The sequence below is a fragment of the Plectropomus leopardus genome, chromosome 18 (assembly GCF_026936395.1).
Source record: "Plectropomus leopardus strain MGB_pleo_1.0 chromosome 18, ASM2693639v1, whole genome shotgun sequence".
Classification (NCBI taxonomy): Eukaryota; Metazoa; Chordata; class Actinopteri; order Perciformes; family Serranidae; genus Plectropomus; species Plectropomus leopardus.
The window spans coordinates 28528184-28555879 of NC_142193.1; the positions used below are offsets into that span (position 1 = coordinate 28528184).

A 27696-nucleotide genomic window follows, 5' to 3' on the forward strand; every position below is an offset into this window, starting at 1 on the left:
AAAGAGGGCAAAGGTCAAATGACCTGAATGTCAGAGTCGCTCTTAATTTTTTAGTAAATGCATGTCTAAGTGTTTTTTTAAAGGAGAATTCATCCAGTCACTGCTGTCAGCAGTATTAAACTGATTGAAAACAATATAAAAATGTATTTAATTGTGTGTGTGTGTATATATGTCTATATTTAATTTCTCAGTGAAAATACACTCTTTAGTTGCTGACTTGGTGATATGTATTGCTGCCCTCTAGTGGACATTAGAGCAAACTGTGTTTCAAGTTTTTTAATTAACCCCCTGGAGACATGAGTGAATGAATGAGTGTTTTATCATTGTGTCATGCAAACATGCCTGCATGAGCGTACAAGACACCATCAAATATATATATATATAAAAAACACAAGGCAAGACCAGAGGACTCATGTCTTAAGATCTGGAGATCTTTCCCTAAATTATTTGCTTGAGTGCAAAAGGTTGATGCCCTTCAGAATAGAAGCAAACTATGCCGAGTGCCACATGAGAATTTTTTAATACCTATTTCCTAATACTTCATGAATACTTCAAAAAACAAAAAACAGGACCAACATTTAAAAAGAAAAGTGACAAAAGCATCCATAATAAACATAATCAGGCCAGTATTGAGTAAGTTAGAGTTCATTGATAACTTTCAAAGACATTTACAATGTATTTGGGAAACATGTGAAATGAATATTATTTTCTAGGCCAAGAAATCAAAATTAAACAGCCATTCTAGTTTTTCATCATCTGAGTACTGGAAAAAAAATTTTGGGGGGCCAGTCAGGTTTAATTTAGACGGACCTGGAGACATGTTTGAAATCCTGCTTAAGTAATGTATCGATGTAGATGTCTTTTTCTTCTTTATTTTATCTATTTTGATTATTGTCACGTTATATATTATTATTATTATTATTATTATTATTATTATTATTATTATTATTATTATTATTATTATTATTATTGCAGTATTTTATTTTATTTTTTTATCTTTTAAAAAAAAATTAGGTGTCTTTGAGGATGTGGAGAATCTATAAAAATGTAGTTTAAAAAAAATATTGTAACCAACATAAAGACATGCTATTAATCCTGCCTACTGCGCATGTGCCATCTGGCTCATTAGCTAATTAGCACACAGGTGTGCTGGCAGGAAGTCTATAAAAGCTCTGCAGGTGTTTTTGTCTCTCCCAGTGTTTTGGTGCGCAGAGAGAATCGATTATTTGCGATGCATTTGAACCAAAGACAATTCAGTGTCCTAATTTACATCATCACAACAATAACTTTACTAACAGTGGGCCGCTGTGAGCCCACTTTCTCCAAATTAAACTCTTATTTGACCCTTCACCATGCCAGGAGCAGCGTTTTAAGGACTCCCCCCGCTAACGGAGAGGACAGAGAGCGGCTACACCTCCTCACAAGGTCCGGGGAAGAAGCGGGAAACGTCCCGTACTCTAACACACAGGCTGAACCCACATCCAGATCCAAGATGGCGTCTCCTTCATCTGACAAAAAACAAAACAAACGGAAGAGAAGCGAGCGGGAACCGACGTTTACTTCACTTAATCCTCCAAATAAAGACTGTATCAAAGGGGAAATTCAACATGTCACCGCAGGAAAGTTTTACATCAAAGGGAAACTTGAGGAAAATCCTAATGTGGGCTATCAGTCTGATTCTGCTGTTTCAGGTAAGATAACATTACTTTGGCTCTCCATCTCTTCATCTTTATTTGGCGGTTTTTGGCAAACAAACAAGGTGCATTACATTAACATTAAGTGCTATGGTGTGTGGTGTGGAAGCAAATATGAGACTTTAGTATTTGGATTTTAAGAGCCACTGAATTGAGATATTAAAACTTAAACACCATTTTTCATAGTACACAACATTGACATATTTTAATTTGAAAATCATGTCTCTAAATGTATTTATTTAGAATTTGCCTCAGTGAAATAAGAAAAAAAATGATATTTACAACACCTCTTGACATTTTTATATATCTATCTATTTATTTAAACACCATGGAATTTATAGCAATGAAATATGTTACTTTAAAAAACATGCATTTTAATTTATTTCTTATAAATTCGTCTCTTCGAAATTAAAATATATATTTTTTTCAATTTATAATCTTTTTTTTTAAAAATTTGACAGCTTTTTTTTCAAATCAAAATTGAGCAGCCTTATATTATTTTTGAAATTCTGAGTCTTTAATCTTTGGTTCTGGATTTATGATAAAATTTGTCATAGAAAAAATACATGAATGCCCCTCTTTGAAATTAAAGTATGAAATTTTATTCAGTTTCTTGATTTTCTTACAAATTTTCAGTTCTGAATTTCACGATTATATATTTATTATTATTGTTATTATTGATTTTATATTAATTGAAAAATATGTCATTATTTTTTAATTGATTTATTTTATGACATTATTTAATAATAATGATAATGATTGAAAATAATGATAATAATAATATATTAGCATTTAAAATTGCAACAAAAAAAAAATCAGAACAAATAGATTCATATACATGGTTTTCAAAGTAAAATATAAAAAGGTACCAAATGGATTTCAGACATCAGCTGTTAAGAAAACGTCTGTGCTTAAACTGATGATGGAGTTGTTTTCTGAATCTGAAATAAAGGTTGTACTCAGAGCTTCATTCACTGGCAGACCCATGCTGCTTCCTGTTTTACAGACACTAATGTATTCTCCGTCGTGAACTCTGAGGTGTTTTGTTTTGTCCATCAGTCCAGGCTGACGGAGGCCAGGAGAGGACCGGAGGTCAGCGGCTCGGCGGCTCCGAGGAGAGCTGGCTGAGGCTGCAGCCCGTGGTGGAGTGTGGACACGACGCCATGACCCTCACCGTCAGGAGGAGACGAGCTGTGCAGCTGCAGCTGGACCGAGGTGAGACTCCTCCAGAAACAAATAATTCACCCTAAGGTCTGAGATAGTAGCTTATTTATTTATTTTGATATACTACACAGTTTAAAAGCAGCTGGTGTCAACTCCAGTTTCAAACATGCATCTGTTTTTAGTCATAAGAGTGAAATTAAAGACTAGTTTTGGTGTCTTTTTGTGTTTTAGTGAATGAGTCCCCCGTGCTCCTGTCCCAGCTGCCACCTCAGTGTGGCTACTCTGTTCAGACCACGTGGAGAGACCTCCGTCTGATGGCTCAGTACGATGCCTGTCATATCATACAGGAGGTATGAGATCATAATGCATTCAGAGGATTAGATATCAGTGATAAGACCAGAGTGTTTCTGCAGACTTCAAACAAGCTCAGGGTGTGGAAAATCTGATAAAAGCCGGTTAGTTTATTTTTCGTTTTCTAAATTACTGTACAACTTTGATTAATAGTCCGGGCTGTTATTTACTTAAATCATTAAACTCAAGAGGCTCATTTTGGGACAGGCTTTTTAATCCCTTTAACATAAAACGGAAATGAAATCAAGTTATTTATTTAATCCTTTGACACCTCCGCAAACAGGCTTTATTTTATTTAAAAACATGGGAAGAAGGTAATGAGCATCGAAAGAAGAAATGATCCAGAGGTTAGCGAGAAATCTGTAAAAAGTACAAGAAAATTACATGAAAATGAGAAAGTTAAACAAATAAAAAACATATCATGAAACGACCTGGAAAAAAAGCTTAATAGTTTACTGTAAATTTTTTTAAAAAATCTCTTAGATTTACTGATCTCTTTTTGCGTCTTTCTTGTTTACTGTGCAGATAATACCGCCTTCTTTGGTGCTCATTGTTTCAGTAAAATTAACTTTATGATTGATTGATTGATCTTAACGTCATTTTCGGCTTGCTCACCCTCACACCGGGGTCATGACAGCAAGCATGAAACAGGAGCACCGTTTAGGCATTTTTGGAAACAAACCAGATGCTCCAGCTGATGTGGAACCTCACGTTTGAAGTCATGTTGTCAAAAATATCAATGTGTTGATTATGTATCTTTAAAACAATTTTAGGTTTTCTTACGGTTGAGCAGCACTCAGCACCACATCACACGTTTCATTGCTCTGATTGTTTGTCTATTTAATTGCATCTAGAGGCATTTCGGTGGTTAATGTTTTTGGAAATCAAACATTAACTGAGAAGTTCCAGAGTAAAATGACTCATGCATTTCAGCTGCAATGATTCGGTACATTCTTGTTTTTTTTAATTATATACATGTGTTTTCTGATGGGTGTGAAATGTTTTGGATAACAGTAGTGGAATATATGAAAAACGCTGTTGAAAACATGTTCAGGATGGCAGCTTTGTGTTGCCTCTGCTGTGGAGAGGGACTCCAGTGAGGATGTCCTGCCCAGCCTCTGAGCTCCAGCCTCGGCCTCCCTCCGTCTGCTGCTCCCCGTACGGCATGACTGTCAGAGTGCAGGGACTCCAAACCACAGAGGAGCTGAGGGTGAATGGTAAACAGAAAAAACCAAATCTACATTTTGTTCGCACTCGCTATTTTATTTTTCCTCTGTGGTTTTCTAATTAAAAAATATATATATATGTGACAGTATTTTTTGTCCTTTTTCTCTGCAGTCAGAGGAGAGTGGACCCCTCTGGTGGAGTTGGCCGAGCAGTGTGGCTACACTTTGGACAGACACGATGCAGAGATCGTCATCGCCGCTCCATTCGTGACATGTGGCATCACAGTAAAGGTGAATTTCCAGAAAATGTTTTGTTTTATGTCCCCACAGCACATTTATCCAAACATGTAGCAGGTTTTTTTTTTGTTTTTTAAATCCCTAAGACAGTAAAATGAATAACTTTTGAATGAGACACTGAAAAAGAGAGAAAATTATCACATATATAGGGAAAATATCAAGAAAATTATATATTTTTTAATAATTGTATATTTAAAATTAGGTTACAGAAAATGTTTATTGTTAGTAATAGAAGTAATAATAATGTAATCATTATTATTTTATTACTTTTTTCAGTTCATTTCCTATTTTTGTTGTTTTACTTTTCTGTCTTGTGCTAATTTCAGGTAATTTTCTTGTCGAGTTTTATTAATTTCTTGCTAAGTTTTGGGTCATTTTTTGTTGAGATATTCAATGCCTTTTTTTCTGTGACTTTGCTCATGTTTCAAAGAATTAATACAGTTTTCTAAACAGCCTAATTTGACAAATTTATTCCCCAATAAACTGTCAGAACTCGGACCCTCCTCGACTCAGCTGCTAAATACGGATATTGTTTACGTCCCTGCAGAATATTTGCAACTAAATATATCTAACAGCGGGTGGAAAAACTGAATTCACACATTTGTTATCCTAAACTTCATGTTTGTGGTCTTTTTTTGTGCGGTCTCACACATAAAAACTTTGATCTTTTTTCAGGATGGAAAGCACACGCTGCCTCTTCAGATAGGAGAGAGGACGTTCACACTGTCCTGTCCCGTGTCTCCTCCCGAAGAGCTCCCACTGACCCATCAGCCTCCGATCCCTCATCACGAAACCAGAGGACCAGCCGAGCACATGCCAGAACCCCTGGAGCCTTTTCCCTGGGCTCCACCTTTCTACCTGGCCCCGCCTTACTACCCCCACCCGACAAATCGCCACAAGTATCCAAATCTGGATGGAAACGATGCATTTAAACCCCCGACTCCCTCATCTTCCACTCCTGAGCCTACGTTTGGTCCTCTGCCTCTTCCTACCTACGAGGCTCCTTTAAGGGAGTCTTACAAACATTTCGGCGTCCACACTTCTTTGTCATCTACAGACGATAACGAGGACTCGAGTCGGGTGCATCCAGATCTGCAACAAAAGCAAGAAACTCCGGTCGCAGGTGTCTCTGAGCGGCACGGTGCTGCACATTCCTCCTCACACACAAGCTTTCCCATTCAAGTGGAAGCTCCTCTCCAGCCCCCCGGCCACGCCTTCAATCCGTACTATCACTACTACCATCACCCTAAAATCCCTCTTCATGGAGCACCTCAAGATCCAGAGCCTCCTCGAGGACTGTCTCTAACTAATCCTAATAAATATCCAGTTTTACCTCCCGATGCGCAGCAGCAGTCTGAGGCTCTCCGCAGACTTAACTCACAGCGGCTCCTTCAGCCCGAGCCTGAGGCTTCCTCTCATCCTCACGCCGCTCCAACACGTCCTCCCAAAGCCGCTCCACCTCATCCTCAGCATCCGTATCCGTACTTCTATTACTACCCACATGTTGCGAGGGGCGATGTGAAAAGACTGGCTGCTTTTAATCACAACAAGGCTGCAAAAATGAATTTATCTGACAGTCAGAACACAAAATCGAGCACCTTTGTTCAACTGCGTCCTCGCTCAGCACGACTTTACGACAGATACAACTTAAATCGTGACATAGATCAGCCGGATGAAGCGATTAATGCTCCGAAAAATAGCCCAGAGTTGATCAAACAGCCACTTTTATCTGAAGACGGTGTAAAGGCAGAGCTGGATGACAACAATGCTCCTGTGACTCCTGCTGTCCGTCCTCCGTCCAGTCACTCTCCTCCTGATCTTCCTGCTTTCCCCTCTCCATCGCCCGACCCTGACCTGCCTCCTCACCCAAACCACCACCACCCTTATTATCACTACTATCACATCTATTATGGACCTTCTTTGGAGCTTCAAGCATCTCCCTCACCAACAGCATCCAAACATCAAACCACTTCTCCACCCCCAAAATCAATGCACGAGATTCACAACGGCCCCGTACATCCTTTCTACTATTATTACCACCACTACTACCAGCCTCAAGCATCGGCGCACAACCACGAACCTCTGCACCCTGCAGGCACCGAAAGAGCATCAAAATCTCCCTCAGACTACGGGGGGATGGATTTACAGGTTCATGCTGCTGAGGCGGGATATCCCAGCATCCCTCAGCCACTGCATGGCCTCTTTCATAGCCTCAATTCCCATTATGTCGCTCAGCAACGTCTATATGATCCTTTACGGCGTCCTGGTGGAGAAGAAGAAGCAGGAAATGCACAAATTAAATTACTCACCACATCTCAGCCTTTCATGCCCTCAGGTAATGAAAAACAAACAAAAAGAAATCATTGGTTATCGGTATCTTATCGAAGCTGGAAATGATTGGTTTATCGGTATCGGTTGATATAATCATTATCGTGCATCACTGACTTTATCACATTACTGGTTAAGTTACTACATTACTGGGTTTTATTACATTTTCCATCAGGTTAAGTACAAGTTTATCACATTTCAGTAAAGTTTGACATTATTGTTGCTAAAGTACTCAGATTTAAATTTTGTAATGCCTGTATGAACTGTTTTATTATAGAGAAGCAGCTTTTACAGTCTTGACTCCAGATCACCACAGGGGGGCAGAACGTCGATGAGCATGTGGCTGTAATCAGACACCTGAATCTGAAATTATGAATCTCTCCTGCAGCTGAATAGAAGCGTTCAAGCATAACTGGCTCTCCTCTCTGTGTTTACTTTCTGCTCTCAGATCACCTCCAGGCCGCTCCGTACACTCCCTCTGCTGCCGCGCCCTGCAGCCTTGGCCCCGTGTCAGACTCCGACTGCAGCGTCTCTCTGGGCTGCTGCTCGTTCCCTGTGAACGGTGAGTCTCTCCCAAAAACAGATCCTGTCAACACACGCCTGACCTTTTTGTCAATGAAGAAAATCTGATGATTGATGTTTTGGCTTTCAGACTGGAAGCATACGCCCAAACCACTGAAACCAAAGACTGACAGTTTGGTTAAAATCCTAAATATTTAAGTATAGACATAAAAGGTTTTTGTTGTTTTTTGTTTTTTTTTTTCCTGTGGTCAAGATAAAATAATTGATTTGTAACAGATATTTTGATTCTCATTGGAGATATTCTCAGTAAAATAAATGTTCAGAAATATTTGACCAGCACAGCTCAGGAATGATTTCTGTGTGTTCATGGCGTACTCTTTATCTCAAAATGAAACTTCTCGGAGGCGTAATCATAAGAATTACAAAAGATCTTTAATCAAATATATGAGTCAGTTTGCAAAGTAGGGCAGCTTTATTTATATAACACATTTCATACGATAACACATTTCAAAGTGTTTTACAGAGCAATTAAAATAAAACAAAATAAAATAAAATAAAATATAATAAAATATAATTACTGAATAATAAAAAAAAATAATAAAATAAAAATCCACATTTAAAATATCATCATGCAGACAATAGATGCAAATATAAAAAGCTAATTTTTTTTTCTTTTTAAAGTCTAAAACAAATTTGCAGTGTTTACCGGGTGAAGTGTAAATTAATTAAAGCCACATTTAACTGATAGTGATACAACTTCTCATAAGGGCTGCTCCTTTTTCACACACCAATCAAAACACACACTGGATTCACGCTTGATTTTTTTTATCATTCCCTGAGATCATCTGATCGTGGCACCATAAAAACATGTTTGTTCAATAAACAGATCTGTCCTTGTTCTTTTAAAAGTCTTAAAAGGCATTGAATTCATTAATCTAAGAATAAGGCCTTGATTGTTATTATATTGACTCAAATTAATCTTTAAAAAGTCTTAAAAATGCTCAGACGTGAGAAGTAGGATTTTATCCTTTTTGGGATTATTTTTATATTTCCCACTTCTGTTGGAAAACAAAATAGAAACTTTTATGATAATATACTGTATAATGAATTCATTGTCATCCATGTGTTCTAAAAAAGGTTTTCTTTTTTAATCATTTGATGTAGATAATCTAACTTTTGCACCGGACAAAAAAAATATGTTAAATGTCATGATAAACATTTGGGCAAAATAAAAAAAAATAAAATAAAATAAAGTTCTACAATTTTGTTTATTAGAAAATTGGTCTTAAACTTAATTCCAAGTTAAAATAAAAAGTCTTAAAGTCCTAAATATGCCTCGCCTTAAGGTGCAGGATCCCTGAATATAGAGTGGTGTGTGATATATATGAAAATATGTGATTAATTATGACATAACTATAACTGTGCTCCACGTTTGTGCCAACAGACTGTACGATGGGACAACATTTAGTCTTTGTGGTCCCTGACTCTCTGATGGAGCCCACAGTGGCCCCTCCCACTCGTCCCTCTGAGGACAGTAATGTGTCCTGCACGCTGCAGAAGCTGACCTCTGACCCCGACATCTACGCTGTCCCTCTGGACGGCTGCGGAGTAAACAAACATGTAAGACGTGCTTCTCTGTGTACTAAGTAGTGTGGAGACCAAATAAAGGCAGACCATGTGGAGATCAGTGAAGTTTTTCCAAATTTCATGTTGCTGAATTCAGTGATTTTCACGACGGCTGAATCTGACTGATGTGCATCACACTGTTGGTTTAAGAAAAGACGTAAATCGTTTTTACGTCATTTGTTTCCTCATCAGGTGTTTGGTCAGACTGTGGTTCATCTGTTGGAAGTTGCCGGCGTCCGCTCGCCTCGACAAGACCACAGCTCTCTGCAGGAGGGCTCCCCGGTCAGGTATGAAAACTTTCAGAATATTTAGGGATGCAGGATAACAACTGCATGTCATCAATAACGGCCAATGTTGCCTTTAAATTAATTGGCTAACATGCTGATTTCTGCTGTTATCACAAGCCGTTTTTTTTTTGTTTTTTTTTTGACAAAATGAATATGTGATAAGTGTGAATAAGTGTATTAGTGTCACTATAGATAAAAAAAAACCTCACAATTTCCGAGAATGTCTCAAATTTGCCGTAAAAAAAAAAAAAATCAAATGTTCTCATAGTTCATAAAGTCACAGTTTTTTTAGTCAAAACTAAAACTAAAATAAATAAATACATTTAAAAAATAAAAAGTCGGATATTCTGAGTTTATGAAGTCACAAATTTTTGCAAAATTTCTTTTTTCTGAGAATAAAGTCACTGCTCTCGAAAATAGTGGGTTTTTTAGGTTTTGTTTTTTTTTGTTTTTTTGGGGTCCAAGAACCACATCACATCACTTTGGATCAAGCTCATCACACAGCTGAAGAGCGCTATAACAGATGATTTTAACAACTTTAACAAATATAATTTCATGTGTCACAGGATGCTCAGATTAGTTTGAGATGTTGACACACACTTCCTCCACTCTGCTGTTTGTTTCCTGTGTTGATCCGCAGGTTGATGGTGGAGTGCAGTTCCTCTCCGGGTTCTCCAGGTGAAGTGAGGCTCCACGTGATGGATCGGCCTCCGCCTCAGTCTCCACCAGCCACCGTCACCGTGCAGCTGAGAGTCGCCACAGGTAATTATTATTTTTTATTTTTCTAGAGCTCTATTATAGAAGACAGTAGAAAGTTAACACAAAACACAATAAAACATCGTAACAAAATGAGCATATAGGAAGCAATACCAAACGTTTTTTTGAAATACATATAGCCTACATTCAGGGCAAAGATTTGATTAGTATATAATATATATATATATATATATATATATATATATATATATATATATATATATATATATATATATATATATATATATATATATATATATATAAAAATAAATAAAAACAGCTCTTATAACGGCAGCCGCTCAGATACTTCCAGGTCATCTCACTCATTTAAGAACCTTCCGAGGCAAAAATAACTATTAAACCACAGCCATAATGTTTTTGTGTTGTCCATCCATCCATAAAAATACGCCTGTCCATCCGTCCATACGTCCAACCCATTATTAAGAATGCAATTTCTCAAGAAAACCGTGAGGGAATTTCGTCAAATTTGACACAAACAGTCGAGTAGAATCAAGGATTAGATTAAAACAGTGGCCTTACATTCGTGTCATTTTTGTGAATGAAGTATCTGAAGATGGCCTTGAGAGCGTTTCCTCAAATTTGGCACAAACTGTCACCTGGACTCAAGAATAAAGTGATTAGGTTTTGGTGATCATAGGTCAAAGGTCAAGGTCACTGTGACCTCATCTTTCTCATTTTTGTGACTATCTCAAACACTTTGAGGGCATTTCTTCAAATTTGGCACAAACATTCCAGCGGACTCAAGGATGAGCTGATTAGATTTTGATGGTCAAAGGTCACAGTGACCTTGCATTCGTCTCATTTTTGTGAAAGCAATGTCTTAAGAACACCTTGAGGACATTTCTTTGGTGTTCAAGGGTCAAGATCACGGTTGCCTGCATCCGTCTCATTTTCGTGAATATCTGAAGATGACCTGGATCGAGTTTCAGCACAAACGCTCACTTGGATTCAAGAACCAGTTTGAAATTGTGCGTGATTTGAGATTCTGTGTGAAGCGTCTTTACAGACGTGGATGTAAACTATAGGTGCAACTTGACTGGTGTGCGGAGGCGTGCAACCCCAGGGCGATATATCTAGTTTAATTAAATCTAGTTTAAACCAATATTTTTTGTCCTCATAGATGAGTCCTTCACCAGCTTCCACCCCGAGGCTCACCTGCCTCTCAGCCTCCTGCGAGGGAAGCCAGTTTTCGTGGAGCTGAGCCTGCTGGATCCCCCTGAGCCCAGACTGGTGCTGCTGGTTCACTCCTGCCTGGCTTACGCTGCAGCTCCGTACACCAGCTGGATGCTGGTTTATGACGGGTATGTTACACAGAGATAAAGTGAATTGTTTGTTTTTGTGTGATGATGTATTCAAAGAGCAAAAATGCCTCTTAATTGTAGAAGTTTTTCTGTGCTGATTCCCCTTGAATGTTGCTTTAAAGCCACAAAGCTCAGGAATTTTGAAAACAGCCAATTAATTTCTCCCCTTTGGCTGCTTAAATATGAAGCGTCTTATGCCTTCACAACCCTCTGCGGTGTTAAATAAATGTGTTATTGTACTACAATCGCTTCACTTTCCCCCTGATGATAAGAGCTTGTCTTTATTCATACAGTCTGTTGTATTATGTAACTGTTTGAGTCTCACATGCAGCCGCAGGAGTCAACAGGCCATTTCAGTATATTTATTTTTTGGTTTCCATAAAACTCACCTGTTTACAATTTATTAAGGCTTAAAGTTATGTATATTTAAGGGCGAGGCAGCTTGAGTGTCTGCATGGCACTGCTATGGTCCGAGTCAGATCCACCCCTCGCTCCTCCCTCTCCTCCAAATACGGTCACTTCGTGCTCCAAAAACATACAATGGCGATGGCCAAAATGCTAAACTCAGGACTTCAAACAGAAGTCCGAAAACCACTGGGTGACGTCACAGTAACTAAGTCTATTTCTGACACAGTCCAATTCTTATTTACGCTTTCCAAACTCATGCATTTTTACTGGGAATGATAAAAGTTCACAATCAATCAACTGGTAATTACTCGTTAATCGGACAAGTGAAATTTAAGTGATTAAATTGTTAGTTTGATTCACCAAAGTCACATAATAACACAAACTAACCGTTAACATCTTAATATAGATTTGCTGTTGTTAAATAAGACCCACAGTTACGTCAATTCATTAAGAATTTTCTCTTTTTTTTTGGATACTTTGTTCACTGTGCAGGCATGAAAGAAAAACAAATTCGTCTTCTCAAATTTAATGTAACACAGGGAATAATTTGCTGGTTTTGAATAGAATTTGTGAGCACTTGTTTACAACAATTGAAGTCGTGAATTTGTAGCTCACTGAAATTTTCAGATGGACTCTTGTTGTGAACGCGGTGAACACAACCTCATTTAGGTATTGCTGTAAATGTGACAAAATATTTCAAAAACGTGAACCATGCTGCTTGAGTTTCATAAAAGTGTGTTGTAGACATCAGTAGTCTTTTGGACAGGAGTCTAATCTTACTGACAGATCACCATTGAAGTTACACGTCTGTGCTCCTTTCATTTAAAATATGCTTTCATTTAAATATCTTATTGTGGCCTCTCGATCCTCTCTTAAAGACAATCTTAAATTTTCACCTGTTAAATTAAATGTCAGTGCTTTTGTGTTATTGGGAATAAGTTATCCTGCAGCTGTAAATCCACAAGTCGCTAATTCCTCTTTTTGCCTGTTTTTGTTCCCTCCGTAGAGATTTTTGGTTAACTGATTTTCTTGCTGTGTGTTGGTCAGCTGTCCCAGCCGGAGTGATTCACAGCTGCTTCCCTCTCCACTCTCCGACCCCCACCACATCCGGAGGATCGTAATCTCTGGCTTCCTGTCTCTGCCCTCAGAAAGTCCATCCTACATGGCTGAAGGAGGACAGTCTCACCTGGAGGACCCAGAGGTACCTCCCACCTGACAAACATGTTCATGCAATTAAAAAACGATTGTCGTGTTTGGGATCATTAATTTCTTTCCAGTTTCAGTGTTGGGTTTCTGTAAAACGTACATAACGGTGGCTACATGTAGGCTAAGATTTCTGTAATAATGTTAAATAAAACCATTTTAATGTTTTCTTGTTTTTTTTTTGTTGGGTTTGTTTTTTTATCTCCCCTCAGATCTACTTCCTGTGTTTGACAGAAGTGTGCTCTGCTGCAGATGGCGACTGCACGGTCGGCTGCATCAACAGTAAGTTCAACACACTGAAAAACATACAGTGTTCCTACGCAGTGTGGAGACAGGTCTGAATATGTTTAGAAAAAAAAGAGATTATGGAAAAATATTTGGGATTTTTTACTCTGTTCTTCAGTATAAAAGTCAGAGTTTCTAAAAATCGATCATACGCAGTGTTTTGGAGCAGGCAGCCAGCCCAGATTAAATGTTTATTTACTACTGTGTGAGAGAGTGCAGGTCAGGGCGAGACTGAGGTCATCAAAAGCAAAGCAAGAAGCAACTGAACACACACTCCCACGCAGAGCTGCTCTTCCCCTTTACGTCACAGTCTGCAAAACGGCCCCAACAAGCGTCTTTGTAACTGAACCAAATCCAGACATTAGTTTAAAAGAACCTCTGGCAGTATCTTACAATTGCATATATAAACCGTACATGGCATCGCAAATAACAAAATATTTATCTGATCTAAACGTGTGTGAGCTGTGCAGTGATGTCAAGACTGACAAGTCCCAAGTCCTAAACTTTAAGGTTTTAGCCCCAGACAAGTCATAATGTTCTCTTAACCGAATGCCATTGTAACATTACTTTCATAAGATTAAGTTTTTGCATCAATTTTTCGACCTGCATGTTTTGCATAGTTGCATAGTTTATGTATGCGAATGAAAATACTGGTGCTCAGAATAGCAACACACACGTAAACAGAGTTGTTTAAAACCATTTATCTGCAAAATAAACAGCTAGATGTTTGTGCTCAGATGCCACATATGGTCTGAAAATTACTGAGAAAGTTGGGAAATTTGAGTTTGGAAAATGTAAAATGTGCAGGAACCCTGTACAGAAAATATTTCAGGAGTTGTCCAGTTTATCAGAAAGCCAACAAAGTTATGTATTCATTAGAAATATCTTAATTTTAATTTGAAGATTTGTCAGTTCCAGACTTTAAAGGTCTAATTCAACAGTAAAATAATTGTCCCTAAAAATTGCTACCATCAAAAATGAATGTGTGATTCAGTCAGTTACAACACAGTTGCTGCGTAGACAGATTCCTTTGAATGCACTAAATATAATGCGGCTTCACAATTTCCTGTTGCCCAATTATAGAATTAAAGTTCACTTTGCATTGCATAATTTCAAAGAGCTTTGAAATCAGCTAAAAGCAAAAAAAAAAGTCCCAAATGCAACACAAAAAAGGCTACAGCAGGATCATTTGGGTAAAATGTGGGACTCGATACATCCCAACTTTAACTTCTCTTTCCCCTCACAGGTCCAAACAGTGACGTGTGAGCAATGAAATAAACACGTTTACACCACTGTGCTTTGTTTTGTTTTATGTAAATAAGAAGTACACACGTCTGTGATGTAGGGGAAAAACCCTCTTTGAAATATTTATTTAAAAACGTGAGTGAACTTAAAAACAATATAGTGCAATGCAACAGTTAGTACAACAGTGTACAGACAAAGAAAAACAAGCAAATCTGTCTAAACAAAACACTAAATATATTTGGTCACAAGCTTTTGGCGTGAAAACGAGGGGAATGAGAAAGTTGAACCGCAATGACGGTTAATGGCAAGGTGTTTCCCTTTTTATCAAACCAGCATTTACAGAACGACAGCACCTAATGCGTCACAGCTCGTAAATATGCCATGTTGCAGCGTTTATACAGTCAGTTTTAACGGCCGCGAGCAGTACCTGCAGAATATTTGTCACACCCTGAACTCAAAACCATGAACAGGAGAAATAAAATGGAATGTGATTTTTGTAAAACTAGGACAAAAGATAAATTATTTATGTACCAAACATTAACCTCTACAGAATAAGGCTGAAGTCCGACAAAGAAGCTAAGCATTGTACTGCTGTGGGTCAAAGCAACAAAATATATTTTAGCCATCGAAAAAAAAAAACCCTGAATCTATCAGTTGAAGTATATGCTATGTTTTTGATATTTTTGCTGCTTTATCTTTGCGTCAGACAGCCTCATCAGACGGGGAAGCCGTAAACTGCTTTTAATTACCCATCAGAAAAGCCAGACTCCATTGACAAAAACAGTAATTTTACGTCGCTCAACACGGGAGCTGCAGGTCCACTGCCGCCTCAATCAGTTTGTATGTTTTGTGTTATTGTGTGACTTTGACATTTAAAAGGTTTAGTTCAGATAGACCAAAGTCACACAATAACGCAGACAAAATAACTGATTAAAACAGCAGTAGACCAGCAGCTCCTGTGTTTAATGACGCTAAATTGATGGTTTTCTCAATGGAGTCTGGCTGTTCAGAGAGTGATGTTAATGACGTCATTTTCCAGTTGGAAATCAATGTCTGACTTTAAGGTAAAGCAGTAAAAATACTCTCAATAGTGTATGCTGTAACTGATACTGATTTGTTTTAAGTGAGACTTTCTTAAGTGGCTAAGATATGTTTTGTTGCTGACCCCTCCACAGCAGTAGATTGCATCTCCAAAATTAGGCCGAGCAGATGACGTCTACTGGTTGCACGATACTATATGCACGATATTATTGGCATGTCATTGGTATGTGCGGATAACGACTTAAAAATGAAATATTGGCATCGGCCCGAAATGAAATTTTCTGCGGATATGGCAGGTCAGCAGGAAAAAGCTTTAATTATGTCAGTCGAAATACGTCACATTAGTCCTGGTTTTGGCTATTCTTAGGATTGTTTTAGGTAGAGTTTCCTCAAAGTCTGTTAACTTGGATGATCTTAGTTTTGTTTAACATTTGTTACATAAAAATACTTTTTTTGAACATGTAAACTAAAGTAATTTTCATGTTTTGCCTAATGATTGTGTACATTTTGAAAAGCATTTTATTTTATATCTGTTATATCTATACGTCAGTGAGCCATCATGATAAGAATAGGCGTAACATGGTGATTTCACTGTAGGAGAAACTTGATAATCTCTGCACTTAGATGGAAAAACAAATATGCATATAATGGTCAAAATGAGGCAGAAAATATATAAAAATCCAATATCGTGCATTAATACTACTGGTAATTTACCGTATATGCTTACGTACCCCACTTCAAAAAACGTGAACTATCCCTTTAATGCCCACTCTCATTTGACCTAACCTAACACTTGAAGTACTTGAAATGGATTTTAAAGAAAATGATCCCTTTTACATTTCTACAAACATTTCTGACACAAACAGAAATTTGCTGCTGGCTCAGTAAGTATTTAACGCTTCCACACAAAACGCTGCTTATTATGTGTAACAGACATGTGGAGGTTTCATTATAACAAAAACGTCTTCCTCTCTCCTCCTGACGGTATTTAACGGATGCGTTCTCATCCTCTGATTACTTATCGCATGCACACAGTGATTTAGAGGCCTGTCGAGCTGGGACGCGCTCGCCGTGACAGTTTCTAGCTCGATGAATAATAGCTAATTATACGCAACATCCGTTTCACCAAGAGTTACTGCACAGTTATTTAAAAAACAAAACGTAAAATATCGATCAACAGCTCTGAACAAAGCAGGTATTTTCTTTCTGCTCACAACAGGTCAGATTATCACAGTGTGATATTTTGAAAATAAATCCTAGTTCAGTTTTAAAACCAGTGTGATCAGTAGTTCACATACAGAGAAAAATCTGTAAACATTTCTTTGCTGGCTGTGCCTGAATTCCAGCGATGGTCTTCGTTGATGATGCGGGGAAAGGGCGAGGATTGCGTCCTCTGGTTAGTACACGGTGGTGTAGTACGCGGTGATCTCCTGCTCGTTTCTCTTGGTCTGTTTCAGGAGGATAATGGTGCAGACCAGGGCAATAATCTGTCATGCAGACACAGAAGGAGGAGGGGAAGTAAAGAGCAGGGATGGGACAAAGAGCTGTGCGGTGACCAAACTGCTCCCTGCGCCATTATCACCTCTAAGATCCAAACAGCCACAGAATGAGTCAGTGTGGGACAGGTACCAGCCCGCACTACCAGTTTGCATGCAGCTACACAAAGAGAAGCTTGTGCAAAGTTAAAAATAGAAAAATGGTTAATGAGGGATGCATTAAAAGGAAAAATCCAACCCTGGAGGTATTTTTTTATCTGTAGATATACAAAATAATCCTCAACACCTGAGCACATTGGTTGATTTCTTGAGCAACTTAAGAAGAAAAGAGCCTAAAATAAAAAAATAGAAATAGTAAAAAAAATAAAAGGTAATAGAAAATTACATAAAAATTCAAACAAACACCAAAAAAGTTAAAAAGAAAAGAGGATATGACCTTAAAAAAGGGCTTGAATAATGATAACATTTCTGTAAAATTCTGATAATATATATAAAAAAATCCTGATAATAACAACTTTAGTTTTTATACATTTTCCCTTTAAAAATAAAATATAATTTTCCAAATCTACATTTGAAATTGGACCAATCTGCTCAAGATTCAAAGGTTTTAGATACTCGTGAAGGTGACTGAACGCAGCTCAAGAAAAGTGAAGTCGATCCAGGTTTCAAAGGGTTAAAGGAATACTTCTTACCTCCAAATGACCATTTTGTATATCAATTACTAAGTGTTTCGTTATAATCTTAAAAAAATAAAATAAAATCTCACATGCCTGCACGGTGAACAAATCCACAAAATGGAGACAATTCAATATATTTTGTTATTTACCCTGTTTCACGTTGAATTCGATAAGAAATTTAGTATTTTTGTGGTTTGCTGGTTTCAAAGTACACGTTAGTATGAAAACTGTTATAATTCAGTGTATATTTACTAAGCTACGCTGTTGGGAAGAAAAATACAGCAGGACAGAAAAACTCACCTTTATTTTAGTCATTTAGAAAAGACACACTTTTACACATTTAAAAAAAAAGTGGTGTCCAGTTTCAATTACAGTAATAAAACCTGCCTTTTTGCTTTTTGTTTCAATAACTGATAATAAAAATTTTGTAATTCAATGATATCGCAATTTCTTCAGAGACGGTTATCATGGTGTGAAAATCTCTAACTGTAATTGATATGTAAATAGTCATTTGGCATTGAAGTATTCCTTCTTATATAAAAAAATAAAATAAAATAAGAGATTCAAATGATTTGCTGGGGAGGATACATCTCTGGGACATCGATAAGAACCGTCAGTTTCCAGCTAATGGAAGAGAGAGCATTTGAGCTCAATGATGCATAACTATTGAAAATTTGTGCAAAAAAAATTACGTTAAAAGGAAATTATTGCTCTTTAAATTAAGATATTTGTGCTGACATTTTGCCCACTGTAGCTGTGTGTGGAAATATTGGCATATTAGAATTTGACCAAAAATTTGTGTGAATAAAACAAAATTTGCCAAATAAAAAATTGTGCTTCAAGTCTTTAGGGTGGATTTTTCCTTTTAAATGGAGCTGAAAACACCATGAAGTGACCACACCTTGAAGAGAATGGATAAAAAAAATGATAAAACCAAATGCGTATTCTCTATGACGAAGCGTTGTGAATAAAAAATCAACACAGCATGAAAGTGAGAGTGAAACGCGGCAGGAAGGCACTAAGACAGAGCCACAGGGATGTTGGCCGCAGACAGGGGGGTGAAGACGACCGGGTCTTGGTCGGGGTGCGGGTAGGAGGTGGAGACGAGCTGACACGGTTGAGCGTTAGCCAGGACGGGGGCGGACTGAGTCAGGATGATGTACTGAGCAGATGCGCTGGACTGACGGATCTTTTTGCTGAGAGTCGAGCTGCAAATCAGAGCTATGATCTTTGGGAACCGATGATGGGAAATATGAAAGAATGCAGAAAAAAAAGGTTTTTAAAAGCAAGACAGGGGAGGAGTGTTGATTGGGAGACAGAGGGGGTGCAGGGTGATTAGACTTAAACTTTACTTAAACAGGAGTTAAAGACAAAATAAAGTTTTTCAACAGTGAAACACTGAATCTTGCTGTTTTTTCACCGATATCAGTCTTGTTTTCCTCACATCCGTCAGTTTGGACTTGATGCTAATTAAATGGTGTTAAGTTTTACAGCGTGTTCTGTGTTGTGTAAACGTATGATGAACAGCACTGAGTGATTTTTAATTTGTCCACTTTTGTAAGACACATAAAAGCTTTAAAGTGAACAGTGGGATATTTACTGATTGAGTTTTTGTTCTTTAATAAAATCTTGAAGTCTCTCCAGCTTGTGTTAACCACAGACCTTATTTTAGGCTCAAAACCTGTTAAAAAAACATCACATTTTGGACACCTATGACAGAGTTTTAGGGCTACATTATGGTAAAAAAAAAATGTTGAGACTTTAAGAATAAAGTCGCAATATTATGAAAAAAAAATATAAGGAGAATAAAAGAATAGTTTTATGAAAAAAAACTAGTCATTTCATGAGAATAAACTCTTAATATTCCAAGAAAAAAACTCATATTACAAGAATAAAGCCACAATTTTACGAGAAAAAAGTAATATTAATAAAATAAAATTAATAAAAAATGATGTTGTTGTTTTTTTTTAACGAGAAATGGGATATTATTTTATGGAAATAAACATATTGCTGGCAAACCATAAAACAGGCACGAGAAAATATATATATTCCAACTTTTTTCTCAAAATTATGATTTTATTCTCAAAATCAAACTTTCTTTTCTGTAACATGACCTTCAGGTTTTAGGACTCATTACTGGGGTTTTCTATTGAGAAGACTGAAAATAGCAACACAGCCTGCAGAACGCAGCGAAATCGCACACTGATACCGTCACATACCGCATACCCCAGTGAAACTTCAGGAACATGTGAAGATATGAAAATATAGGTATCGCCAAAACCCAATTCAAGTATATAAATACGCAGCATGCATCACATTTACTTACCAAAAGAGCTCCGGTTCCAAGAAACAGGCCCATCACCAGCTGCGCTTTGCTGTCAAAGAAAGTGATGATGGTCGCGGGACAACTCTGAAAAAGACCGAGACAGGAGACACTCTTTCGTGTTGCTAAATCAGAGTCTACATAGTACAGCAGTACAGTAAAGGAGTTCATATACTCTCAGGTACACTCTGTTGTAATAGTCTCCTAAGTGAAAACAGATAATTACTCAAATATAATTGACACAAATCCCAATTTCATTTGCACAGTTTTGTTTTTTGGCACCAACTTACAGCCTGAAAGAAGCCTGATGGGCAGGTCTGCCGAACCACCTCCACCAGTTTGATTCCAGTCACTCCACAGCAGTCAAGCTACAGAGGAGAGAGATTAAAAACACTTAAAATTAACAATCATGCCGCTGTAATGTGTGATTTAAGACAGCATGCCGGCATTGCGGAAGCAAAATTAATGGGTGAGATGTAACATCTGCAGCGAGTTATAAACAATAACATGGCAATAACAATCTTTAATCGTCCCTGTTATATGACGGCTGATCTCATCCTCTGCTCAGAGGGTAAGGAGCTCCCGAATCTCATTGTTTTCTTAGTTTGTGAACATTTACAACCACTGCTCTGCCTTGAGTTAGCTGCTAACTGCTGTCAGCTGCTTTATAAATCTCCAGATTGGTAGGTTTTGATAGGTCTTGATAGGTTTTACTCATAGTGAGCCATCAAAACATCAACCACACCCCTAAATATGTGTAACTTTAAGCCTTAATTAAATTTAAACGGTTGAGTTATATACAAATTCACCCCTGTACAGCTGTCATGAATAGTGAAATTATCTATAGAGACCAAAAACGGTTTTTGTACCAGGCTGTAAACATGTTTATTTCTGCTGTTAAGTTGGGAATTTTAACTGGGGGTCTATGGGGATTGACTCACTTTTAGAGCCAGCCTCTAGTGGCCATTAGGGGAACTGCAGCTTGTGACACTCCCATATATTTTCACACAAAATTCATTTGATTATTTATTTTATATGTATTTATTTTTTTAGTAATTTAAAATTAAACACTTTAGGTTTCCAAGTTTCTATAAAATGAAGTTCAGATCACATAAAAACTAACAACAGTTTTGAGTTAAATTGATATGCATTAAATGTTGTGCTCACCGTGTTGTGGATGAATGTGAGTGTGACTCGAATGAATGGATCTCCTCCGCTGGTCACGTACAGAGTGTACATATTAGAGTAGAACTCTGCGAGGTTCAAGCCAACCTAATAATCAAAATTAAAACAGATTATCATGATTAGAAATAAAGGATTTAAACTGATTTTTTATTTATTTGTTTCTTCTGTTCTTTCCCATTAGCCTCTTACCTCGTCCCTTTTGGTGTAGGCGAGCACGCCAACGACAACTTCAGCCAATATCAGGATGGTCAGAAGGGCCGAGAACTGAAAGGAGAGGAGGAGGTGAGTAAACCCAATTTAAACATCTTAGAGATACAAGTTAACCCTTAATATTACACACATTTGTATCACTCTGTGCACAAAATGGGCTTTAAAAATGATTATACATTAATATTATTTTGTACTTTCATTAAGCTATTTTATTTCTAACCAATGTTGTGTAAAGTCCAAATAATAAATATCAAATATTCATTAATTTTCAGAATTTTAACCCTCTAAATGCCAGGTTTTGTCATGATTCCACTATGTTTTTTTACATGAAACAAAAAAAAGTTATTATCAGTATACTACATGCAAAGTAGATTATTATTTTTTGATAATTACAGCCTAGGACACATTAATGATTAGCAGCAACACTGATTTGCCGCTCTGCATGCAAAATGTGCTTTTAAATAACAGGCTATAGAAAATATTACACATCAATATAAATTTTTACTTTTATTGAGTTGATTTTTTCAACCAACACAAGTCCTAATCATAAATTTCAAATATTTATTAATTTTCAGAATTTCAACACTTTAAATGCCAGGTTTTTGTCACGATGCCATTAGGTTTTTACTGAAGGAAAAAAAACACACAAAAAAATATTTTTAAAATACTACATGCCAAGCAGATTTTTTTTGTTCCCACAGCCTGGGATATGTCAGTGATTTGCAACAAAAGTTGCAGTTTAAATGGGTTTCAATGGCACGTTTTTTGCACTTAGCAATATGATTGTAACAATTTTGTTTACACAGAGTATTTAAGACTTACTGTAGGAGCTGAGCAGGAAATTCAAAGCTTTAACAAAAATACAGTCTTACCAAAATGTGTGCCATACTCATGAACACAGCCAAAGTTATCAGAAAATGAAGAATTAAAAGTGTGCACCTAACAGGCCCTACAGGTTAATAAACTGATAAAACACACAGGAACAGATAAACATAACCATTGTTCCACCACTCCCTAACATTTTACAGATTTTTGCTCTGCAAGTGTCTTTGCTGCATTTCATTTCTATGTTGCAAATCAGTTTTAAACTGGGTCAAGGCTTCTTTCTTCCAACCGCACACAAGCCGTCTCAGTGTGCCGCCTTTGTGCAGTGTAACAGTTTAGGAATGCCATCGGACTTTCCTAAAAGGACACTGAGATCGGGCTATGAGATGAAACTAGAAAACACCATCAAACTAGAAATTAGAGGAAAATAACTGACACAAATTTCTGTGTTTGATTTTTCTGCTTCATGGTTTCTTGTAACCACATTGTCATGGGGTATGATTTAAAGAATTTTAAAATAATTAATCGTGTTAGTTGCGGAGAGCAGGATGACAAAGTCCTAAATGAAGCCAAAGGTCAAAAGTGCAGATTCCCAAAGATTCAGAGAGCTCAGCAGAGGCAGAGCTATGAGTAAATAACGGATCTTTTTACATTCCCGGGTCCTCCCTCGCATCCTTTAGTTTCCTGCCGCTGTGCTGCGAGGGTTTCTCAACATAAAACTGACAGTTTCGATTCTTTGTGGTTACAAAAAAATTAGTCTGCAGGTTTCAGGAGGTGAAGTGATAACGATATTGAAGCACTAAAATAAAAATTAAGCAGAAGTGAGAGATAAAGTGGTTCCAAGAGATAACCGGCACGAAGAATTACAACTCCTCCATATAATTCAAAGCACTGGTTTCCAACTTGTGCAGCCACTGAGTCCAGATTTCTCCTCTGTTATTAGTTAAAGGTCCGCACATAAGAGAAATGACCACATATTCAATTTGATTTGACCAAATGGAAATAAAATGTAGGCTTAAAAAATAGTAAAATAAATAATAGTAGTTAAAATGAGGGGCATTTCTGCGATTTGGGCCAGCAGGTTTGGAAGACATGTTTTCTTTTTTTTCTTTTAAGAAAAAAATAGGTGATTTCTTTTCCTACAGTTTTTTATTGTTTGATTTTTAAAATTTATTTGTTTATTTATTTATTTATTTTTTTTTAGCTTTTTTGTACTTTTAAAACCCTTTTTGCTTTTTCTTTACTCTAAACATTTTTAGCATTTTTTTTCTTCAAAAACATTGTGGTGATTTTTAAAATTTTCCCACTTTCCTTTTGAATTTGACAGTTATTTACTTTTGTTTTAAAATTGGGCAATTTTTAAAGAAAACATGCCTTCCAAACCACAGAAATAATAACTGCCAAAATGACACCATTTATGACAGCCAGAAACTTTAAAAACAGAAATTGTCATCGGATTTTCCGATTTCCGTCGGTCATTGAACACATCATGAGGCAGAAACACTTAATACATTTCCCCAGAGTCACTCAGGGAGGCTCAATGGAAAAAATAAAAACTTATAGCTTCAAAAGAAACCCAGTCAGCCAGTATTTCACAAACTTAAAATGGTCTCGACAGTCCATTCAAAGTGGATGTGCGACCCACTTCTGGACTGTGACCCACCAGTTGGGAACCACTGACCTAACGAGCATAGGCACTGAACCGTAAGGAGTGACTTATTTTAAGTCTGTATTACATAAGCAAACAAGTGATTTCAGCACAATTACAGGAGCGACAAAGAACTCAAAAATAACAGGAAACAACAGAAATGTGAGTTCAGGTTTGCGGCTCTCTTATCTGAAAGATAACTGTTAACACTTGGCCTTGAATGAAGGATAAGCTTCTGTCTCGGGAAGAAAACAATTCACCCGACTCCTCAAAGAGCCCCACCTCAGTTATTAACGGTGTACGTGCTGATCCTTTGAGATGCTCACTTGCACTTGGACTAGTAGTCTAGTGACCTTTTGTTTTTCCTGGTTCTTGATTTTAAAGACAAAAATAGACAGATCGGTTCAGGTGGAGGTGGTTTGTTCTGCTTTCGGTCAGGTTTCATGTTTCAGTCTTTTGAGCTGCTTTGAAACTCCGACAGACGGCTCAACTTACCCAGTTTACCTCCTCTGATTAGCACCGAAATGTCACGGCTGAATATAACTGCTAAAACTGTGAGTTTTTAGCGTTTTTAGCTACAGTTGGTAACTTTTACGTATTGATGATTGACTGAATTTGAAGAAATTCAAAAAACAATTGAAAAGAAATTGAAGATTCTCTTGAGATGTTTAGTTCACAAGAAACGGACAAACCGAAATATGCCTCTCGCCATGGCTATCACTGGCACAAAGGCCTGGATAATCGTTTTCCTCTGCCTCCTCGTTGTGCTTCCAATGGCCTTCGCAAAACTCTGCACATGAACAACAACCACCGATCAGACCCGAGGAGTCCGTAATGCAGCTGTCAGTCACTGCTTGCCTGATTCTCTCCTCAGATGCTTTCAGAAACATATTTTAATGTACTTTTTAGCTGTGAAATGATAAAGTTTGCTCTGGCTGATGGGTGGTGCTTTGTGTTGACTCGGCTGTTCTCAACATGGCGGCCGGGTCACAAATGTTCTCATTTAACAGCATAACAGTACACCAAAATGTGTTTCTGAAAACGTCTAAGAGGAGAAACGGGCAGACAGAGTCTTTATTCATATTTGATCTGCGCTGCACAGTTTGACCGCAGTTCACGAGGAGTGAATTGTTTACTTTCATAGTTTCATCGACAAAAACATACTTCTATAAAAGCAACAACTGTAGCTTTCACCAGTCTGTTGATGATCTTTTTTACTGTGTGATTAAATTCTCTGGATGCTGGTGAAAGAAACTTCAGTTGTTTGTCTCATGCAGAGAAACTTTTTCAGGCCTCTTTGAAACCGCACCAGACTTTGCAGGCAGAAAAAATTAAATGAAAGCCTCGGCTTTGTTGCCTTTACATTAATTCTGTGACTGCAGAACTAAGAGAGCACTGTGGCACTGTACCATATGTTTATTTTGAACCCTTAGGGGCTGTTTGGTGCATTATAAGTGCTTTTCATTCTTCACTTTTTTGATAATTCTGGCTGTGTTCATACAATTTTTTGTGTTTTTTCTCTGCTTAAACATTGTGGCATCACAACAAAAATCTGGTATTTAAAGGGATAAAATTCTGAAAATGATTTGATATTTATGATTAGGATTGGTGTTGGATAAAAACAATTACTCAATGAAAGTAGAATATCCTAATGTAAATACTGTATTTTTATAGCCTTATTTTGAAAAGTGCATTTTGTGTGTGGAGCGGTTTGAGTGTGAGTATTTGACAATGCACAAAGAATAATAATGTATGAAATTCAATGTTGCTGCTCTTCAATGCTGCTAATCAAAAAAATGAGTTTCGATTATGTAAGGCAGGCTGCTGCAATCACGCAACAGGAAGTTAGTGTGTGCAGACGTCTTACCACTTGCAGAGAGCATCTCTTCTCGTTGCAGGCGCCGTAGTCTCCAAACACCACCACGATCAGCATCACCGAGCCCAGAGCGATCAGTATTGTCACAACTGATGACAGAGGCACAGATCTGTGATTTAATGTTTATCAGGCGCAAAATATCTTCATGCAATTATTTTGAAGAAATGACTAAAATGTTTTCATAGCATGCATACTGACTCATAACAAATGCACTTGAGTTGAGAGCCTCTACTTCGAATATGGGTCTGGTGCTGTCGCTGCACCTCAGCCACAGGCCGAGACCCAGAAAGACGAACCCAACCACCTGCAAAACCACAGAAAGGAAATATAAACCCACAGCTCACCACAGACAATCCTGACAAATCTGACATTATTTCACTTCTCCCATACTGTGGTTGTGTCAAATGTGATATTTTTAGGGGACAGCTGAGGAGGACTGTTTAATCTATGTTGTGCAGGTGAACTGACAGGAAACACAAAAATAATCTTTGAGGGAATTAAGTGTAGAATGAGACAAACTGAGGGACAGCTGAATAAACATGTCAAACAGGCAAAATAAACAGAAACGCAATGCTAGAAGACAGCATGGAAAGCACGAAAAGAGCAGGTTAAATAGGACGTGAATGAATAAATGTTGTATTTACTTTGGTTTCCTTTCATGCTTTTGGGCGGCTGCCAGAGTTCATGCTCAGCAGAAACGAAACCAAAAAGAGGCAGACTGAACTTGCAAAACAACCTGACTCTATTCTATGTCTCGTTGAAGTTCGGCTTATAATTAACTTTCGTTCAAACTAACTTTTAAAAAAATTATTAATAGGTTTTTTTCCCCACTTTTTACTAATTTCTTGCCAATTTTTTAGGCATTGCTCATTAGCTTTTTCCCATGTTTTTGACAGAACTAAGACCAAATTATTTCCGTTTCTAAGGGTTGACTTTCAAACATCAAAAATACGTTTTTAAAACCTGAAAACTAATCTACGGTGGTGGTAGGGGCCAAGCGCCTACCCACACCAAGTCACTCATGTCAAATTAATTAAAATAAATTAAATAAAATGTATTAAAATTAATTAAAATAAATTTTAAAAAAATCCTAAGTCACCCTCCAGCCACCACCTTCCTCTGAATGATTAAAGATTAAATAACAGTCCCTATGGAAGGGAAAACACGTTTTTATTATTATTATTTTTTATTTTTCTGTTATTTGACACTTACCGCAAAGATGAGGTTGAAGATAAAGAGGATGTATTTGCAAAACACGCCACATCCGTCCAGTGCCATGATGACCTGCGGGGAGTTTGTTTGCGTGGACTCGAGTCTGTAAAGGTGCCAAAAACATGAATGACATCATCACTTCCGCAGCTCTGTTCGTGCCACGCGATACAACAAAATACACGCATATTACAACCTCCTCGGGTTTTACTAAGCATGTATACGTCGTATTAAACAGTTGTTAATACGTATTAGACATCTTAACGACGCTAAATCTTTAAAATAAATTTAAAAAAAAATAAAGTAACGAGATAGCCGTTATAAACACGACGTCAGTTGCAAATAAAAGAAATACCTGAATTTGTTAGGTGATCTCGCGGTCTGTCCTCGCGAAGTTAACGGTCAGAAAACATCCACAGGTCACAGTGTTACTGCGTGCTCTTATCAGAGCCTCAACATACGTGAAGCCCCGCCTCTCTGAACTCGCTCTTTCATTTCATTGGCTTAGAGGGGTGACTGACAACACGTGGAACCAATGAGCAGATGGTGTCG

General features: G+C 37.5%; 3 protein-coding genes across 6 annotated transcripts in view; 2 read left to right on the forward strand and 1 right to left on the reverse strand.

Annotated features, from left to right (window-relative positions):
• The first annotated feature begins 1173 nt into the window (after positions 1-1173).
• Positions 1174-14921, forward strand: LOC121964482 (uncharacterized). Its single transcript, XM_088069104.1, has 14 exons — positions 1174-1691; positions 2754-2909; positions 3090-3208; positions 4264-4426; positions 4548-4666; positions 5348-7007; positions 7449-7562; positions 8967-9142; positions 9341-9435; positions 10076-10197; positions 11333-11513; positions 12969-13122; positions 13337-13406; positions 14656-14921. Exons 1-14 carry the CDS (start codon positions 1232-1234, stop codon positions 14673-14675), a joined length of 3609 nt encoding a protein of 1202 aa, XP_087925230.1. The 5' UTR covers positions 1174-1231; the 3' UTR covers positions 14676-14921.
• On the reverse strand, positions 14745-27628 carry cd9r (CD9 molecule related). Of its 2 annotated transcripts, none has more exons than XM_042504352.2 (9): positions 27500-27628; positions 27148-27250; positions 26134-26239; positions 25927-26024; positions 21566-21640; positions 21359-21463; positions 20482-20559; positions 20195-20278; positions 14745-17182 (listed from the first exon to the last, which is right to left on the reverse strand). In XM_042504352.2, the coding sequence occupies exons 2-9, from the start codon at positions 27211-27213 to the stop codon at positions 17093-17095; spliced, it is 702 nt and encodes a 233-aa protein (XP_042360286.2). In that variant the 5' UTR covers positions 27214-27250; positions 27500-27628; the 3' UTR covers positions 14745-17092. The 2 variants fall into 2 exon arrangements, with proteins under 2 accessions (XP_042360286.2, XP_042360285.2); XM_042504351.2 differs by having other exon boundaries at positions 14745-19096.
• The window catches only part of LOC121956085 (RNA binding protein fox-1 homolog 2-like), an 84217-nt gene continuing 78161 nt past the window's right edge, over positions 21641-27696 (forward strand). The window contains exon 1 of one of the 3 annotated variants that reach the window (XR_015774813.1): positions 21641-21658. The gene's annotated coding sequence lies outside the window, so the exon portion shown is untranslated. The remainder of the gene's footprint in view (positions 21659-27696) is intronic. The other 2 variants (XM_042504177.2, XM_042504176.2) reach the window with 2 other exon arrangements.